The 19,823-nt window shown below is 43.1% G+C and overlaps 1 protein-coding gene across 1 annotated transcript in view; it reads left to right on the forward strand.

Annotated features, from left to right (window-relative positions):
* The window catches only part of GLI3 (GLI family zinc finger 3), a 314,174-nt gene that overhangs the window by 232,290 nt on the left and 62,061 nt on the right, over window positions 1-19,823 (forward strand). Inside the window, exons 8-10 of the mRNA XM_060415080.1 lie at window positions 2,632-2,845; window positions 4,306-4,419; window positions 5,982-6,122. Of these exons, the coding sequence (XP_060271063.1) occupies window positions 2,632-2,845; window positions 4,306-4,419; window positions 5,982-6,122 (469 nt within the window). The remainder of the gene's footprint in view (window positions 1-2,631; window positions 2,846-4,305; window positions 4,420-5,981; window positions 6,123-19,823) is intronic.

Here is a 19,823-nt window from a genome sequence, read left to right on the forward strand (position 1 = left end):
CTTCAGTCGTGTCTGACTCTGTGCGACCCCAGAGACGGCAGCCCACCAGGCTCCCCCGTACCTGGGATTCTCCAGGCAAGAACACCGGAGTGGGTTGCCATTTCCTTCTCCAATGCATGAAAGTGAAAAGTGAACGTGAAGTTGCTTAGTCGTGTCCAATTTGTAGTGACCCCATGGACTGCAGCCTACCAGGCTCCTCCATCCATGGGATTTTCCAGGCAAGAGTACTGGAGTGGGGTGCCATCACCTTCTCCGTACATGCCTCTAGGTACCACCAAAAGATAAAATAAATTTAAAATTTCAAAAAAAATAAAATTCGTCGTCCCCTTCTGTATTTTCTTATATCCCTTGGAATCTAAGAGTTGACATGGATTTTGGCCAGTGTTTATTCCTGTCCCTTGGTTTGAACAGTGAAAATGCAGCCCCAGAAGGGAAAAAACCCATATGGGTTGAACGATCTTGCAGTCCTTCGTACATCTGCTGAGGTCAAAGACATCGTACCTGGGGACAGGGCGCTGCAGCACCAATGCTGGCCCTGCCTTTTTCTTCTACAGCTTTTTTAAAATGGACCTATCCTATCAGGCTATTAGCAGTTGAAAATTGCGTTATATACACAACTGAGGGCATTTCCTGCCTTGTGAAAGGCAGGAAAGACTACCTCTAACAGTCTTGATTATTAATTGGGTCCTAACTTTTTGAGCTCTCCAATATTGAGGTGTACATGACCCAAGGAGCCCCCTTACTAAGCCTACCTGATCATTCAGGCTCTTGAAACTCAGAAGAGGTGCATGGAGTTTTGGGCAGAGTCCATATCACATTGTAACTATATAGGCAATGGGATCTTTTAGTTTTTCTTTGTTTTTTTTAATGAACAGAATGAGGTAGTTACACTGAGGAATACCCATTCACCAAAAGAAAGAGGGGGAAGGGAGGGTTAAATCATTGTGTTTTTTGATGAATGGCTTGTACACCGAAAAATAAATTGGACAAACTGGCATAGAGCTCAGTGAACATGAAATCAGCTATTAGAAGAAAGCTTGTGAACAAATTCTGAGGCAGATATGCATCTTTTGATTAATGCCCTATCAATCATCCGCACAGCTACCTTCGCTAAGTCTTGCTGTAATCATTCATGGTTGCTTTTGGAAATACTGGCAGAAACTATAGCGCTGCAAAAGCGAAATATTATTACTGATTTCTGCCTAACTTACTGTGAACAATGACTGTTTTCACCAGGTTTCTGCTCTCCTTTATTAAAGAAACACAATACAGAATGAAAGGAGGGTTCTTCCAAGCCCTGTGAAATTCTCCTAGGGTATTCTTAATGATATTCAGTCTTAAATGGGCGAGCTATTGTAATGCAAGGTTCTCTGTAAGAATAATAGTAATGTAATCCCATTGAAATTGCCTTTTATGGATTGTAGTCAAATGGGCAAAATGTGGAGTCACATTAATGAAGTGAGTATATCTTCAGCATTATTACTTAAAGTTGTTGAAATGGTTTGAATTTTGTTATTGTAATTATTATATTCTCAGTTAATGCTCTTAACAGCAATAGTAATTAACCCACCAGATTGGAAAATTTTCATGAATTCTACCTTTGACTTTGCAAGAAACCTTGATTCTTTTTGGATCTTACACAGTAGGATGGAGAAAGATCTATGTATGTATATATTTTCCCACTGAGTTTTTTTTTTTTTTTAAGGAAGAAATTTTCACAAATGCAATTACAGTGTTTCATGCTTTTTTTTAAGTCGTTGGCAAATTCCTCAAGAGCACTTCATTCTCTTAAGAGGACTGGATTCCTAAACTATGCTGGTGCAGAAAACAATCTGGCAGTGCCTGCTAGTCCAGAAATCTTTAGGTCATAGTGGGGCTTCCTCAGAACTTCCGGTAACCTGGGAAATGCTTGGGCCTAATGAAGTGGTGACAGGCATTAGCATGTATAATGGAAGTTAATAGACATTGAGTGCTCTTTAGCTGGAAGAGGGAGCGATGCTTTCCCATTGGAATATTGCTCCATCGAAGCTCATTGATCACCGATTTCAGCTGGGAGAGGTTAATCCATCAGCTTCTGTAACCAGACGGCACTGATGGAAATTCTTTAGGTGGCATTCTAGATGAACCAAGCTTTCCATCTTTACAAACAAATGAGTGATATGACAAGCATGGTGTTCAAAACACATTTAACCAATTGATTTTCTTTCCTCTTGTAATAAGATCTGGAGACATATGAAAGTGTGCAGGGTGAGCCGAGATGAAAAGAATTGCTCCCTGCGTGGGGACTTACAGGATGAGGAGCCGATAAAAGTCCTATAAAGCATGTAGTCACCCATTCTCTTTGTTATATAAAGTTTGTTATTGCAATAAATAGCTGGTATTGAGCTGATACCTTTTGCTTCACTTGTGCAGAATCTTAGGTCTGCGTATCTGTGCACATGCCCATGTATGTCCCCTCTAAGTCATCACCTTTCTCTAGGAAGTTTTGAGATGTTGGTCAATCATAGTTTCTACTTTTTAATTTGAACACGCAGCCCTGATGCAACCTGGGGAGGACAAACTAAATATAGAGGTGAGCTGGACTCTGCATCCCACGCGAATGATGGTTTTCCCTCTATTTCCCACCTGCAGCCCTGCCCTGAGCTTCACCTACCCTTCGGCGCCCGTGTCCCTCCACATGCATCAGCAGATCCTAAGCCGACAACAGAGCTTAGGCTCAGCCTTTGGACACAGCCCTCCGCTCATCCACCCCGCCCCAACTTTCCCGACCCAGAGGCCTATTCCCGGGATCCCTACAGTTCTGAACCCCGTCCAGGTCAGCTCCGGCCCTTCCGAGTCCTCACAGGTGAGACAGACATCTTGATGACCTGGTTTGTCTTGGGAACCATAGAGGAAAGTCATGGGGCCACATCAGCCTTGGATGCGCACAGGCCATAGTATTCTCACAGCTTCCACACCGCAGCCTGTCCACCCAACCCAGGGCCCTCTGTCTTCAGATTTGGTGACTGTGCCATGTATGTGCTCCTCAAGAAACAAGAGCTTCTTCCACTAGTCATCTTATCCTTGGTGGAAAAGCTACTTGGTCTGGCTTCCCTCGGACCCTGTGTGGTCTGTTGTCCATTCAATAAACATACATCCCATGGATAGAGTAATACAGAAACTTACAAAACCATATGTAAAATAGATCACCAATGGGAACTTGCTGTATGACTCAGGGAACTCAAACAGGGACTCTGTGACAGTCTAGAAGAGTGGGGTGGGGAGGGAGATAGGAGTGAGGTTCGAGAGGGCGTGGACATGGGTGCACCTATGGCTGATTCTTGTTGATGTTTGACAGAAATTTACAAAATTCTGTAAAGCAATTATAGTTCAGTTAAAAATGAATAAAATAAATAATTTTTTTTAATTTTAATAAATAAAAGAAACATATAGCCCATGAATGGGTCACTGTCCTGCAGTCCCTGTGTTCTGGACTGTTGGAGTTCGTTTAAACCCAGGATTCCAGCTGTTTTCCACTAGCTTTGAAAAGCCACCAGGAGTTGGTACTCATGATTAAAAACAAGGTGACGCCTCATGAATGCCTCATGAATATCCTGAGTTTGTTGGGTTTTTTTTTCAATTTTTATTTCAGTACAGTTATTTACAATGTTTCAGGTGTACAACAAAGTGAATCCATTTACATATATCTTTTAGATTCTTTTCCCATATAAGTCATTGCAGAGTACTGGGTAGAGTTCCCAGTGCTATACAGTAGGCCCTTATTAGTTCTATTTTATATATGCATGCGAGCATGCTAAGTCGTTTCACTTGTTCCAACTCTTTGCAACCCTATGGGTTGTAACCCTCCAGGCTCCTCTGTCCATGAGATTCTCCAGGCAAGCATACTGGAGTAGTTTGCTGTGCCCTCCTCCAGGGGATCTTCCTGACCCAAGGATCGAACCCGTGTCTCTTATGTTTCCTGCATCGGTAGTCAGCTTCTTTACATCGCAACCTGGGAAGCCCATTTTATATACAGTAGTGTCTATATGTCAATCCCAATCTCCCAATTTATCCCTCTACCCCCGTCCCCTTGGTAACCATCAGATTGTTTTCTACCTCTGTAATGCAATTTCTGTTTGTAAATAAGTTCATTATCCTAGCTGTGAACACAATTTCTGAACTCTGCTACCTGGAAATAGGAGCCATATCTGTCATCATTCTAGTGCCAAAGAAGCCTGCTAGTCTCGAGTGGTGTGTTTTGGCTGTGGTCCTGCTCGTTGATCAGAATCTAATTTTTGTCTCTGTTCCTGCCAATGTGACCTGCAGAACAAGCCCACGAGTGAGTCTGCAGTGAGCAGTACAGGGGACCTGGTGCACAACAAACGCTCCAAGATCAAACCAGATGAAGACCTCCCCAGCCCAGGGCCACGGGGCCAGCAGGTGAGGGAGATGTCTGGCTCAGGCCCCATCTAGCTTGGCGTCTTTCACAGCTTTGGTTTGTCTGGTGTGTTCTTGGCCTTGGCAGTATACACGCATTTGACAGATGGCCAGGTCTGGAGTTTGACTCTGTTTCTCCAGCTCAGAAGCAAACACACAAAAATGCACGCAGCTCTGTGAGGTAGATACTTGAGTTCATAGAGTAAGTGGTTGGATGCATTTGTTGTTGATCAGGGATGTGAACACACTTCAGGCCTTGGCTCTGATCTTGGGCCTGAATTACGAGTGCCTAGCTCTCAGCCTGAGCAGGGCAGACCAAGGATATTCTCCACAATGATCATGTTCTTTCTTGTTCTTATTTTGCCACTTCCCACTGGCCAGGAGACCCTACAGAGCCAGGAGGGATCCCGCCACAGCTAACCTAATCTAAGGTTACTTCAATTCTGGCTCTTTACCCAAAGTCCTGAAAGTACAAGTTTAAGTTTCAGTTTAGTCTCTGCTGTTACTGAGATCCTGAGCCTCAGCTTCAAAAATATTTAGATTATGCCCATCACCCTATCTTTCAGGTTCCCTGTGCCCAATACGGAGCTCAATGAATATTAATTCAATGCCTGAGATAAGGGTACGACAAGAGTCCGAATGTGCACAGAGTCTGGACCCTGAAATTGTCAGGCTGTTTTAGCCCAAACTTAAACCCACATTTCCTTTTCAGGGAGCACTTGAAGGATGGAATGAGTGGGTGTCATGGGTTTGCTCTTACATTTTGCTAATTATAACTTAACACTTGTATACAGCTTTTGCCATCTAACTGCAGGTCAGATCCTGAATTTACACACCTAATCATCTCCCAGAATTCTGGAAATTCTTTGTCTTTTCATTTCTGCAAAGCTGCCTTAGAAGCCTAGAAAAGACTATGCTGCCAAGTTTTAGATGCTCTGGCTCCTGGGCAGGGAGTGTAGCCTTGGAGACCAGAAGTTGAACCAAGGAGACATCATCCCTGTAAACATCTGAGTGCTTCTCAGAACCTCCAATGGCAGGAAGAACAGAATTAGAATTAGCAGTAAACCCTTTCCCTGAATTCCAGACTATGAGAATAAACAAATTAATATGCTGAAAAGAGTTTAACTGAAAGAGAAAGGCCAGTCTTTTGGGTAAAGACTACATGACCCAGTTTGATTGCTTTTCTTAAGAGATAACATCTTAGTTTTTGGGGTTTTTTTTTTCCACCTTGGTACTCAGGATAGCAAAGTTTGGCCTCACCATCCCCAATATTCTGGTTTGGATCATTGTCTTTAATCACAAGTTAATGACCTCTGAAGGTGTATTGGGTAAATCTGAAAAAAAAAAAAAAAGAAAAAAAGCACAAAAATGATTCCATCTCTGGTTTCTTCAATTCACAAACACAGTTGTTAGACCTGGGCTCCATTTTATTTCCCCCAAAAAAACTGCATCTAGAGGAAGACAAGCCTACATCAAGTTTCTCCATTCTCTTCTTATCCGCCCTCCTATTGTGTCTGATTTTTGTTCCCCTCTATCTCCTCGTTTCTCCCTTCCCTGCCTTTCAGGAACAGCCAGAAGGAACAACCCTGGTGAAGGAGGAAGGGGACAAAGATGAAAGCAAACAGGAGCCTGAAGTCATCTACGAGACAAACTGCCACTGGGAAGGCTGTTCTCGAGAGTTCGACACCCAGGAGCAGCTGGTGCACGTGAGTGAAGGGGGCTGGGGAGCGGGACTTTACAACTAGGTGACCCTTCCTGTGGGGTCAGCTCCCCTGACCCCGAGCTGAGTCAGGTTTCTTAGCTAGTTGCCTGGCAAACTGGAGAGGGCTTTATGACTCTCTGAGAATAAAGAAAACTCTGAGCCATGGTGCTTGACCTGTTCAGTCAGCTAAAGCTTAGTGTAAAATTCAATAAAGTCTTCAATACAGTGTAATGACTCTGATCCTGTAAGCCAGAAAACACTATTTTGAGTTAGCGACTTTGATGGTATTGAGTCATAGTAAGCTGGACATGAATTATTATTAACCTTTTAACCAAGTTTGATTTCAACCAAGTCCCAGTAGCAGTACAAAAAAAAAAAAAAATCAGAGAGGTAGGGGAGTTCTTTTTTCCTTACTGTCCCCAACCCTCACCACCTCAGGACTCTCCCATTATTTTAGACAGCAGTTAGCATTCTCTATGAGAAATGGGTAATGGTTCAGGATAAGCCATTAGCACAGTTTCTTGGCTTGAAGCTAATTCTTGCAGGCCCCATAGTTATTAGAAAAAGTGATACGTATTTTAAAATGTGTATAGTGATGTATGTTTTGGAAACTGCAACATGGTCAGACTGAGAACCTCACCTTCTCTTCCCACACCAGATTCTGAAGTCTCTGCCTCGCTCCCCTACCTGTTATTGCAGAAAATGCAGGGCACCCCACCCCCACCCCACCCCAACACACACACACACAAGCATACTCGATTAGCCCTGATTCCTCACTCACACACACACACATACTCAGTTAGCCCTGATTACACACACACACACACACACACACACACACACACACCTACCCACACACAACCCCACACACACCCACACACACACACACACACACACACACACCCACACACACCCACACACCCAACACCACATACACACACACATACTCGATTAGCCCTGATTCCTCACACACACACACACACACACACACTCAGCCCTGATTACACACCCACACACACCCACACACCCAACACCACACACACACACACACGCATACTTGATTAGCCCTGATTCCTCACACACACACACACGCATACTCAGTTAGCCCTGATTACACACACACGCACACACCCACACCCACACACACCCAACACCAGACACACACACACACACACACGCACACACGCATACTCCATTAGCCCTGATTCCTCACTCACACACACACATACTCAGTTAGCCCTGATTACACACACACACACACACATACACACACACACACACACACGCATACTCGATTAGCCCTGATTCCTCACACACACACACACACACACTCGGTTAGCCCTGATTACACACACACACACACACACACCCCCCACACACACCACACACCCAACACCACACACACACACACATACTCGGTTAGCCCTGATTCCTCACACACACACACATACACACACTCAGCCCTGATTACACACCCACACACACCCACACACCCAACACCACACACACACACACACACACACATACTCGATTAGCCCTGATTCCTCACACACACACATACACACACACACACCCCACACACACCACACACCCAACACCACACACACACACACATACTCGATTAGCCCTGATTCCTCACACACACACACTCAGCCCTGATTACACACCCACACACACCCACACACCCAACACCACACACACACACACACGCATACTCGATTAGCCCTGATTCCTCACACACACACACGCATACTCAGTTAGCCCTGATTACACACACACGCACACACCCACACCCACACACACCCAACACCACACACACACACACACACACGCATACTCCATTAGCCCTGATTCCTCACACACACACACACTCGGTTAGCCCTGATTACACACACACACATACCCCACACACACACATACCCAACACCACACACACACCCAACACCACACACACACACACACTCAATTAGCCCTGATTCCTCACACACACACACACATACTCAGCCCTGATTACACACACACACACCCACACCCACACATACCCACACCCACACACACCCACACACAACCCCACATACCCTCACCCACACTCACACCCACACCCACACACCCAACACCACACATACACACACAAGCATACTCGATTAGCCCTGATTCCTCACACGCACACACATACATACACACTCAGTTAGCCCTGATTACACACACACACACACACACACACACATATACACACACACCCACACACGCATGCTCGATTAGCCCTGATTGCTCAGCTGGTGCTTCATCTTTGTTTGGTACTTTCTCAGACCAGTGGAGTCTCCCTGGCAAATGGGACCAGGAATAGCTGAGATGGAAGGGTATTTAGATAATCAGGGATGAAATAATGTCAAAGCACAGGGCTGCATTAAGGCATTAAGGATGGTTTGCCATGTGAACCCTTTTGTAAGCTTTAAATACGACAGAAGATCTGATGGAGTAGCTTTCTTTGGGATCCCCTCCTTTCCCTTCCCCTGTCACTCAGACACACCATACGCATACCCACTTCTACTCTCTTCGCTTTTACACTTTTCATTTTTCAGACGATTCCTTTCGCTTGATAGCTTTCCTCCATTTATACACTGTGCTGTGAGCGCTGTACTGTGTTCAGTCGCTCAGCTCAGTCGTGTCCGACTTTGTGACTCTGGGCTACAGCCCACCAGGCCCCTCTGTCCGTGGAATTTTCCAGGCAAGAATACTGGAGTAGGTTGCCATTTCCTACTCCAGGGGATCTTCCAAACTCAGGGATTGAATCCGTGTCCCTTGCATCTCCTGCTTTGGCAGGTAGATTCTTTACCACTGCACCACTTGGGAAGCCCGTTAAAACACTAAGATTATACAATCCCTGACACACCTCCATGTTTCATATGCTGCGTGCGCTGGCTTTTTTTTTTTTTTTTTTGAGTATAGTTGCTTTACAGTATTGCATCAGTTTCTGCTGAATCAGCTATACGAATACATATACGAATCTTTTTTGGATTTCCTTTCCATTTAGGTCAGCACAGAGCACTGTGTAGAGTTCCCTGTGCTAAACAGTAGGTTCTCAAGAGTTATCTGTTTAATACATAGCGATGTATGTATGTCAATTGCTTGGGCTTTTGAAGAGTGTCTTCTGTACCCTGGCCCAACTGCAGCACATGCTGCAGTTACATTATTATTAATATTATTATTATTATTATTATTATTATTATTATTGAAAGTCGTTCAGTCGTGTCCGACTCTTTGCGATGCCATGGATGATACAGTCCATGGAATTCTCCAGGCCAGAATACTATAGTGGGTAGCCTTTTCCTTCTCCAGGGGAATCTTCCCAACCTGGGGATCAAACCCAGGTCTCCTGCATTGCAGGCGGATTCTCTACCATGTGAGCCACCAGGGAAGCCTAAGAATACTGGAGTGATTAGCCTGTGCCTTCTGCAGAGGATCTTCCTGATCCAGGAATCGAACCAGGGTCTCCTGCATTGCAGGCGGATTCTTTACCAGCTGAGCTATCAGCAGTTACATTATAGGGTCAAATACATGGTTTGCCAGGTTTTAAGGTCCATCATATTCAGAACATTTTGAGAGAGTTGAACATGACATCCGAGCCCCTCCTCCCCATTTCTTTTTAAATTATGTCTCCTTGTAATAGGATCGAGAGAATTCTAGATTTCTCCAAGCCAGCAAGAAACTAAGAAGTCAAATGTTTTTAATTAGGGTATATTTCCAGATTTTTCCATGAACTTAATTTGATGCAAGTGTTATTTTTAAGCCAAGCCTGACTTAATGGCCTTTTATTCTTGCTGACTGTTTTAATAGAAACCACAGACATTGTAACTCTAAAGAGGAAAAAAAAAGCTTGGAATTTTTCTTTTAATGTGGGGAAATAATCCCGAAGAGGGGAAGAGGCCAAGAATACCCTCAGTGATAGAGTGAGTGGACAGCGTACTTGGGAAGAACTATTTGTACAAAACCTGTCGTCATAAACAATATGTTGGCAGTGCTGCTTGCCCTTTAAAATGTCCTTCTGAGACAGGACTCAGTCTCACGGTGCCTTTTCTGTGGACAAGTCATTTTTCCAAGGACTGCCCTGACTTTGGTCCAGTTGTTATCAAATGGGAAAGGCAATAGGAGTGTATTCTAAGTCTACATTTAAAAGGAACCATATTCTTCATTAGAGGCCAGTTTTAATGTAACATTTTTTGGTTGTTGTGATACCTGCATATTCTCCATGCCTTCTATGTCACAGGAAAGTTTTTAAAAGACAGTGGCTATCACAGATACTTCTATCTAACCTCAGTGGCACAAGGTTTTAGGTAGGAAAGATGCTTTAACAGAGAGTTCTGAGTAGTTTTAAGGCAAGGCTGCTCCACCAATCAACTAAACGGCCACCAGGGTCTGTTTTATTATAACAACTAGGGAATGAATGACACACGCAGTGACATTTTTTAATCTCAAATCGGCAAGAAGGAATTTGTGTCAGGATTAGGAGACTACCCAATACACTTGCTTTGTGATATTAGTTTTCGTCTGAGATTAATTGTAGGAGTTCAGTAAACTTAGCTAAGTGAAATCAACATTTTTAACTTACAAAAACATAAATAAGGATGCTGGTTTAATACCATGTATTCCATACCTTTTACTTGTTATCTGGTGTGCGGAAATTCCAAACTTGTATGTTCAAATTGATTTTCCTTCGCATGGCAGACATAATAAGTGCCTTCCTGCTCATGGTGAATCTGATAGCTTCAGCAGTGGCCTGGTGTATTATTTTTTTGTCCATGGAATGAATAGGTAGTTCAAGTCCACCTAATTACTTGGGTGGCAGTCAGACCAAAAACCAGTGGCAGAACCCAGTTTTATAGGGGCAGAAGGAAGTATGAACTGTGTGCCTTCCTGCGACTCTCCTTGGAGAGAGGACATTTTGTGAATTAGTTGAATTTTCATGCTCCCGACAACCAAGAGGCAAGGTGTTAAACCATTCTGATGCCCTGCCTTATTTATAGCCATGACCCATTCTTTTTCCCCCTCTTACAGTTAATAGAAAGATTCATGATTCTTCATGGTTGTCTATCTAGTGTCTGACAGTCCCGACTGCCTGCGAAAGCAAGTCACTATCTATAATTGATATCCTCCCGTGGAATAGGGTGCTGGCTGCAATTGAAGGGCTTTGCTGAAAGCTCTTAAATCCTGACAAGTTCTCCCCTTGTTCTGGTTCAGTCGCTGAGCTGCACGGTTGGAATTCCAGAGTCATTTGAACTTGGTGCGGAAGGGAGACATGTGTTTCGCATTAGCAAATCACAGAGCTGAAGAGGAGAATTAGGGACTCAGCCGACTTTGCCCACCAGGTCGTCTCGTTTTCAGTGTACTGCACTCCACGTTCTCTTGAAAAGATGACCCCGGTCCATTACTGTCTGAACAGATGGGCTAAATATTGCCTTTGCCTTCCCTTCTCCTTTATTTCAAGCCCCTCTCCTCCCATGGTGTGTTGATTCCAGGTTTGCTGTGAGGTCTTTATCACTGGGATGTTTAATTAATTTCTCTTCTCAGCAAGATAATTATAATTGGGCTCCATGACTCTCCAGTATTAAATTTGTCATAAATTTACTTCTATGCCCAGAAGCTAAGTAGATAGACTTATTTTTTTGTTAGCTGGTTTTTGGTATACTTTGTCCCCTTCTTAGTTAAAATAGGAAGAACACAGGAAGAAGGACATAGAGTACAAAAATTAATTTAGAGGACTTTTGATTAAGACAGAATTTACTAATGATTTGCCAAGATGCCAGCATTTTCTCTTACCTTGACGTGTGAAGACACATATTCTAACATCTCAAAATAGTTTGAGAAGTCCACACTTCCCCTTTAATCTCAGATGAATTAATTCTTTTTGCTGTTGTGCATTATATATTCCAAAACACATTAATCTTACATGTTTCTGAACGTTGTAGAATATTGGTTCACAGCATGTGGTTTTTGTTTTGGTTTGGTTTGTTTTCTTTTTTTTTTTTTTTTTTACTGTGTAAAACGACTCAAATTCTATCTGCTGGCCTGGGTTCTCGAAGAAGTGAGAGAGGCTTCCAAAACTTCCCAAGACCCATTTCCCCCTTATATTAATTCTGTCCTGGAAGACAGTTCCAGCTTTGGCCCTTGAACAATGGAAAAATATCCAACATGCATTGCCTGCCGCCTAAGTTAGTCTCAGGTTGTTTGCTTCTGAATGGCGTTGTGTGTACCACTGATGTTTTGAGAGGCTTTTTAAAAAGAAGGAAAGGGAATATATGTGAAGGACGAAGAATGTGTACCTTGATATGAGTCACCACTGTCAGGCATCTAGTTATGCTTGAAAATATCGCTGGTGGAATCCAGAAGAATAAAGACAATATAATCATCAGAACTAATGCCCACCTGTTTGCTCTATCACCACCATTCCCTTAACTTCTATTTCACCCCTCCAACCAGTTCTTTTCCATTTAAAGAATAATACATATAATATTTGTTCAAAGGTCTTAAAAAGATCAAATTATTTTTTAACAGTTTTATTCCCCACGCTGATCCCCCCAGAATAATCCTGCAGGGAGAGCCTTGGCAGTTACACTGTGGGGGCTCCTGTCTCCTGCCTGTAAGATCGAACAGCAGAGAGTGTGAGAGGTGTTTGTATTAGCCCCCTAGCTTCATCTGGGTGGCATGTATGTCACTGCACTCCTTCATTTGTATCTTTTAAGCATGGTGTCAAAAATGCACCGTTTCGTACAATGATTAGCCACCTACTTGGATTTTAAATGCTTTCATATGCTGCAAATTTTGATCTTTTTTTTTTTTAATTTTGATCTTTAAAAGCTTGCTGAAGTTTTCTTTATCAGAAGAGCACAGCTATAATCACCTTTGCTGCCATTGGAACACAAATTCTATACATCAGCAGCATGAAAATGCAAGACTTTCTTCTTAATATCATAGAGATGTAGATACAAAGGAAAGCACATCTAATCTGTAAAGAATTGATGCATCTGTAGAAACGCCAGGAAGAGTTACGATGTGGTGAAGACATTATTTTCATATTAATACCATGTTCCCAAATTTGCATTTTAAATATTTTCCAGCTAATTTTGATCCCTTTGCTAAAGTTGCATTGTATATCTTTACCTAAGAGAAAATTGAATTTAGGATGTGATCAGGGTCTCTGATAAGAGACAGAAATTAGTTTTGTGTGCACATAAAACCTCAAATGAATGAGTGAAGATTTTGATCTTATTTTCTCTACACGGAGTCGCTAGTTAATTTAGTTACTCTAATTATTTGGAAATACTGCATGGAAAATGTAGACGAAGAGCTACCAACTTCAAAGTCATCCTTCGACAATCATGCCCCAAGGGTCACATTCTTTTTAGAGTTACTGCCTAAATTGCACCTGCAGAAATTGTTCCCATAAAGACACTCAGCAGATTATACCGAGTAGGGGGCATGGAGGGCTGTGTGGTCCACCAGTGAGTGCCTCCTGGGGCCAGCGGAATTCTGAGTGGCAGCCCCATCTCTGCCCTGACCCTTGAGGTGACCTCCCTGGAACCATTTGACCCCTTAGAACGTTATTTTCTCACTTATCATACTGTGAAACAGCCGTGAAAATAAGTGCTGTCCCCCATGTCCAAGGCCAAACAGAGATCACATGCAGCAGCCCTAATGAGAAACAGACAGAGGGTCTCAAAGAGGTTACACGTCTCTTTGTTTTATGTACGTATGTTTTGCAGGGTGGCATGGGGGAGGGGTGAGGAGTGGTGCCATTGGGTTTGTGGCTTCCGCATATTAGTTCTAAGGCTTATTTTATATTCATTGTTCCTGAGCTGAGATGTGCACTTGACTGAAGCCAGAGACCCCATTCTCTTCCTCCAGTGTGGATCTGACAGATGGGACTTCCTGAGATAGTTCACCTCCCCCAGCCTCGGTTGTTTTCATAAAAGCAAATGAAGAATTCAGATTGGATAGTCTTTAAAATAAGGATGGCAGACAGGTTTCACTTCAGATACCAACTTACTGGCTGGCATCCACCTGTGGTCTTGAGCTGCGCTGTCCCGCACTTTCCTGGGGTGCTGAGCTGTGCTCTCCCCCACACTGAGCTGGGGAGGTAGGGGGTAAGGATGTATAGCCTGCCATGGATGAGGTTTCACAGGAGGCAGGTACTCACCATCTGTTTCCCAGGGTCTTTGCTATCTCTGTAGATTAACCCCTCCAGAATAATTGTAGTTAATTTTTCTAAGGGTGGTATATTAATTACTTGAGTAATTATTGAATTATTAAAGTTTCCCCTTTACTAATGTGCCTTAGCCCAATAGCAAATCCATATTTTGAATAAGATATAACTGATATCAAGTAATTTCTTAGTCGCTTTCCTAAATTTGTCTAGCCATTTTATACCTCCTGAAATAGTTCATCAAAAGCTTTATCCAAATAAGTGTTTCTGCCATTTGGGAAGGACTTTCCTATCGCAAGCTTTTCGACCAGTTCTGAATGATACTTTAGGTGAGTCTGGATTCTGCCAGTAATTGGTCCCCTGGGATTCTGTGTATGGACTCAGTTTATACAGGAAAAGATGATGTCACTTTGGGCTGGGCTGTCTACCTTGATAAAGTTTACTTGCAGATTTTGCTGAAATCATGAATCCTCTTGTTTGTCAGAAAAAGTATGAGCTGACAAACAGCAGCTCAAGTAGAGGGCCTGGGCACAACCTTCTTGCTGCCCACTGCCCCAGCTTTGTGATGGGCACATTGCCAGCAGGTCTTGGGCCAAACCTTCCTGGAATGGTCCTTCTCATTGGGAGGAGGAGACAAGGAAACATAAAAGCATAGCAAACAAAGTAAGGTTAGACATAATGAAGCCATAGAGTGTTGTGATTCTAGGGTCTCAGAAGAGGATTAAGGGTAAAAGGATATCTAGAAAGGCTTCTGGGAAATTTAGGAAATACAGTTAAGGTCAGCGTTAAGCAGGCCATATGTGGAGGTCAGCTTTTGAGATACGGTGATCATGGTGATGATGGTGGTGAAGATGCTGGTGATCATGGTGATGGTGAGGACGAGGATGGTGATGAGGATGACGGTGGTGATTTTGTAAGAATAAAGAGCACTGTACCTGCTAGAAAACTTTGGCTGACCACTTTTCTGCTACAGTACAATGTGCGTTTCAAAGCTGACAGGCCTGGCTTCGAAGCCTGCTCTCCACTCTAGCCATGTTACACTCCTTCTCTGTGAAACAAGAATAATAATAGTATTTACTTCATAAAACAGTTGGGGGAATTAGCTTAAAATTAGACTCAATAAAATTTAGTGATTCTCCATACCACCAAAGTGAAGTGTGAAGATATTTACTGGCTGCTAAATAGGTACACATTGCCCATGAAAACATGGTTTAGGCTGGTATTTGGGCAGTGTTTACATTGGCATATCATCATGAAATGAATAACTGCATAAAGATACTGACTGGGGCTCCAGTTCATGAAACCTCAGAGAGGAGGGCTGGAGAAGTGGATCCCTTCCTCGAACTCCAGATCCCTCACTGGACTTGCTTGCTCTGTGTTGAGATTCACGGCCTCATACGGTTATGTGTTCATCTGTGCTGACATCCTTCTGAAGGTTCTCCTTAATGGTTGCCCTAAACCGAGGCTTCTCAACTTGAGCACGTCTCAACTCTCTGGGGGCAGAGGGTTCTTTGTGGTGAGGTCTCTCTTGTTCCTTGGAGGACTGTTCACAGCATTGCTGACCTCTGCCCACTAGATGCGAGGAGTGCCCATCCCCCATGGTGACAACCAAAAATGTCTCCAGAAGTTGTCAGATGTTCCCCGGGGGTGGGAGAATCACCCCTCTACTGCCCTAGTCTTGCCTCTTGCAGTGTGGAAAGAAAAGAAAACAGCAAAACAAAAAAAGTATATCTGTGATTAAAGATAAATTTTCTCCTGTTTAAATGGACTTTAGGACAGTGGTTCCCGACCTTTCTGGTACCAAGGGCAAGTTTCGTGGAAGACACAGACTGGGGAGCAGGGGAAGGCTCAGGTGGTAATGCGAGCCATAGGGAGCAGCAAACAAAGCTTCTCTTGCTTGCCCACCATTGTTCACCTCCCGATGTACAGCCTGGCTCCTAACAGGTTGGGGACCCCTGCTTTAGGATGTTTGGATTAAAAATAAAATACAGCCTCATTAAATAGTCTCCAGCAAAAGGAGATTATGTTTGTATTACATATATATAATATTTACGTACATTATATATTACATTTATATATATTCTGTGTGTATATGCATTCATATGTGTACACGTATGGGGTATATGTTCTGTGTTGTGCATAAATTGGCAGAATTTTCTTTTAAAACCACATTTGCTAAGGTTAGGCACACTCAGTAGTTCTCAGGAAGTCCCCAAACCAGCCAAACCCTTTGTCTTAGTGGAGAAATTCCATCACTATTTTTTTTTTCTTGCAGACCGAAGGAAGTCATTCAGACTTCAGCTTCTGAGATCATGGCAAGCAGGGTTGGAGATCAGGCTCCCACTTTGACATAAAACAGAGCTCCAGGAACAAAAAGCAATTTTCTAGTGCAAGGAGTTTTGGAAGATTCAGAGACATTTACGTTTTTCTGAGATTAGCTAAATACTGCCACAGATAGATTTTCTTTTTCATTTCTAGAACGATTAATGTTGGCAAGAGAAGAGAATTATAAGTGGCATATCCTTAAAGGACTATGTTTAGGCCAAGGCCTTAAACTTAAGCCACCCTCGCCTCCCCACCCCTGCCAGTTACCAGTAAAATTAGCATTCATCAGTGAGTGGGGTGTGGAGAGAGTATTGGATGGTATGCTGGATATTTGCCTTTTTTTATCCCCAGAAGATCCCCTGGAGAAAGAAATGGCAACCCACTCCAGTATTCTTGCCTGGGAAATCCCATGGACAGAGGAGCCTGGCAGGCTACAGTCCATAGGGATGCAAAGAGTCAGACAGGACTTAGCGACTGAGCACGCACCCACTACCAAAAGACTGTTTCTGATTTTAAGTCACTCTACAACTTCAGTCTTCAAGTTTATCATCAGTAAAGTGGAGATCATAATATCTCTCTTGTTTTCCTCACAGAGTTTTCTAATTTATTTTTTATTTGTAAGGATAGAATGAGATCATATGATGGAAGTGCTTTGTAAACTGTAAAGCATTATTCAAATATAAGGAAGAATAAAACCCAGAAGTAGCAATATAAAAGCCTAATTAACTGAAGAATGGAGAGATTAAGATTTGTCATTAGAATAAGGAAAGAATATATAAATATGTTGATGATTTGGTTGCACCCCCTTACCTCTGTAGGTTGTTACCAGCTACAGAGCATCTTTGCCATGTAGTGGCCACTACACAAATTTCAGGCGTAGTGTCGAGAAGAAAAAAGCTTCATGCAAGTTAGACTTATGGACTTGGCGTTGGGAACCTGAGACACTCATCTTTCTAAATCTATCCCTTTAAGTTAGGAGGGCAGGCCGTTCAGGAAGAGACAGCGCCAGCTGTTGGGAAGACAGAGCAGTGCGAAACCAGGTAAAGTGAAGGGACAGAAGAAGGACTGAGAGAAAGGTCTAGAATAGAAGTCAGACAGCTCATCTAGCAGTCAGGTCGCCTATGAAATGGTCCTTGAAGTATTATCTTTAAAAAGCAAGTGGATTTAAATAGGGAAAGACCATTTTGGGGAGGAGCTGGAGCGTCCATGTGGAAAAGACAGCAGAAAGAAGTTAGCAGCAGAAAGTATGGGAGAATTTTTCCTAGGAGTGGCTTATATAAGGATGGACATTTCTTCATGCATAATTACAAAATGATTCATTCTGTGCTTTTGGACTGAGGAGAGGTAAGTTAGGCGGTGATGATAGAACCAGAGTGTCTGGAAGGCAGAAGGTAGTAGGAAGTAAGGTTATGGAGCAGAGAAGCAACATTTCATGGGCGACCTGACTGCTAGATGAGCCGTCTGACTTCTATTCTAGACGCAGTAAGGAGAATTGATGTTTCTGATAAGAAAGCTTGAGCCAGCATGAGCTTTGAAAAGATGAGGGCTGAATTTTGCAAAGCTGTGTTGAAGAAGACAGGAGTAGGGTAGGGGCAGAGCTGGAACCAAGACTTTGAATTGGGAATTATTTTTTAAAACTTGGGAGGAGAGTTCGGAGATATTTCAGGGTTTTCGCAGCCAACATGGACATTGTAGAAGTTGTTCAGAGAGAAGTTTGAAGTTTCCAGTTGCCAACTGGGCACCTGGGAGGTGACTCATGGAACCCCTGTCTCTTTTGTGAGTGGCCCAGGCTCATTACTTACAGTGCCCAAAATCCTGTTGTCTCTATTTAAAGTAGATTGATCAGTGTGTTGGGAGAGTGATCTCTGATCACTTTTGGAAGATGCTTGCTTTCTTGCTAGTCAAAGTTTAACACCCAGGTGGTGATAGTTTTATTGTGACTACTACCAGTTTTCTTTGTTTTGTTTCTCTGCTCTGTCTTATTTTCCAGTTATGGATACATGATCTCAAGTTCTGAAAATGTCTTTCAAGTTAGGAAAAGAAAACTGTACCTGCCCTTTTCTGTCTGCTTTACAGGATTCAGGCAGGGATGGGGAGGTCTCTTGACACACCTGGTCCAACCCCATCTCACCTGTGTGGTTTATTGGGTGTTAGCTTCATGTATCAGCACGTGTGGTTGGTTTATCCCAAGAAGCCACGCTTTCTCTCCAGAACAAGCAGGAGAATCTTGGCTCAGGAAAGCAGGTCTTCCCCAGAATCCTTCCCTGGAGGCAGTGAAAGTGTTCACGCCTCCCTCTCCTGGACAAGTAGGCCAGAGATGGTGCAGTTCCTACTGGCCAGATAAAGCAGTCAAACAAACTGCAAAGAAAACACTATTCTGGCTGTATTCTCCTGGTGTTCAGTGGAGATAACTTCGCTCTAGTCTCAGTACTGAGTCATTTGGCTTCTGGCAGGAGCTTTAATTGTTAAAATGCAGATGTTTTTTTTTTCCTTGATCAAGAGGGGATTATTCTAGTTATCAGTCCAGAGCATCTTATTTCAAGATGAAAAGCCTTTACGGAATTACAGATGCCAACGTTTGTACAAAGCTTTTCAGCAACTGACAACTCAAAAAGAAAGTATGATTTATTAGCCTATAATGGCTAACCCTGAGCGATGGTCTAGGTCCTCCCGATTTGTGAAATTGTTTAATATGAACTGCCTTTTTATGCCGCTCAAGCCCCAGGTGACTCAAATAAATGTAGAGTCTCCATTACACAATCTGTTATGGGGGAGGGAAAGAGGGGGAGGGGGTACAAAAGGAGAAAAGTGGCTTTCTAAAATCCATCTTGGTGGTGCCTTTTACAGTAGTTTGGCTGATAAGCCGGCAGAGGAAAGATTAATAACGAGGCTTTTTGCTATCAGTACCTGCCTGTCGATTCTCTGTAACAGGCCTGTCTGTTCAGCATGGAAATTATTGATTAAATAAAAATTGCTATTAGATTGTGATGTGATCCATAATCACAAACAATGGTGGACATTCCTCTTTTAGATCCTCAGCCATGCATCAAGTTGTTTTTTTTTTTTTCCCCCTTGCCGTAATTTATAGTGCGCTGACACTTGCGCTCATTAGGACTAGCCTTTCTGCTCAGAGGCAGGAGGGCACAGGCATGCGCAGTTCAGCCTAGCCAGAGGGGTTGA

The sequence above is a fragment of the Ovis aries genome, chromosome 4, assembly GCF_016772045.2.
Source record: "Ovis aries strain OAR_USU_Benz2616 breed Rambouillet chromosome 4, ARS-UI_Ramb_v3.0, whole genome shotgun sequence".
NCBI lineage: Eukaryota > Metazoa > Chordata > Mammalia > Artiodactyla > Bovidae > Ovis > Ovis aries.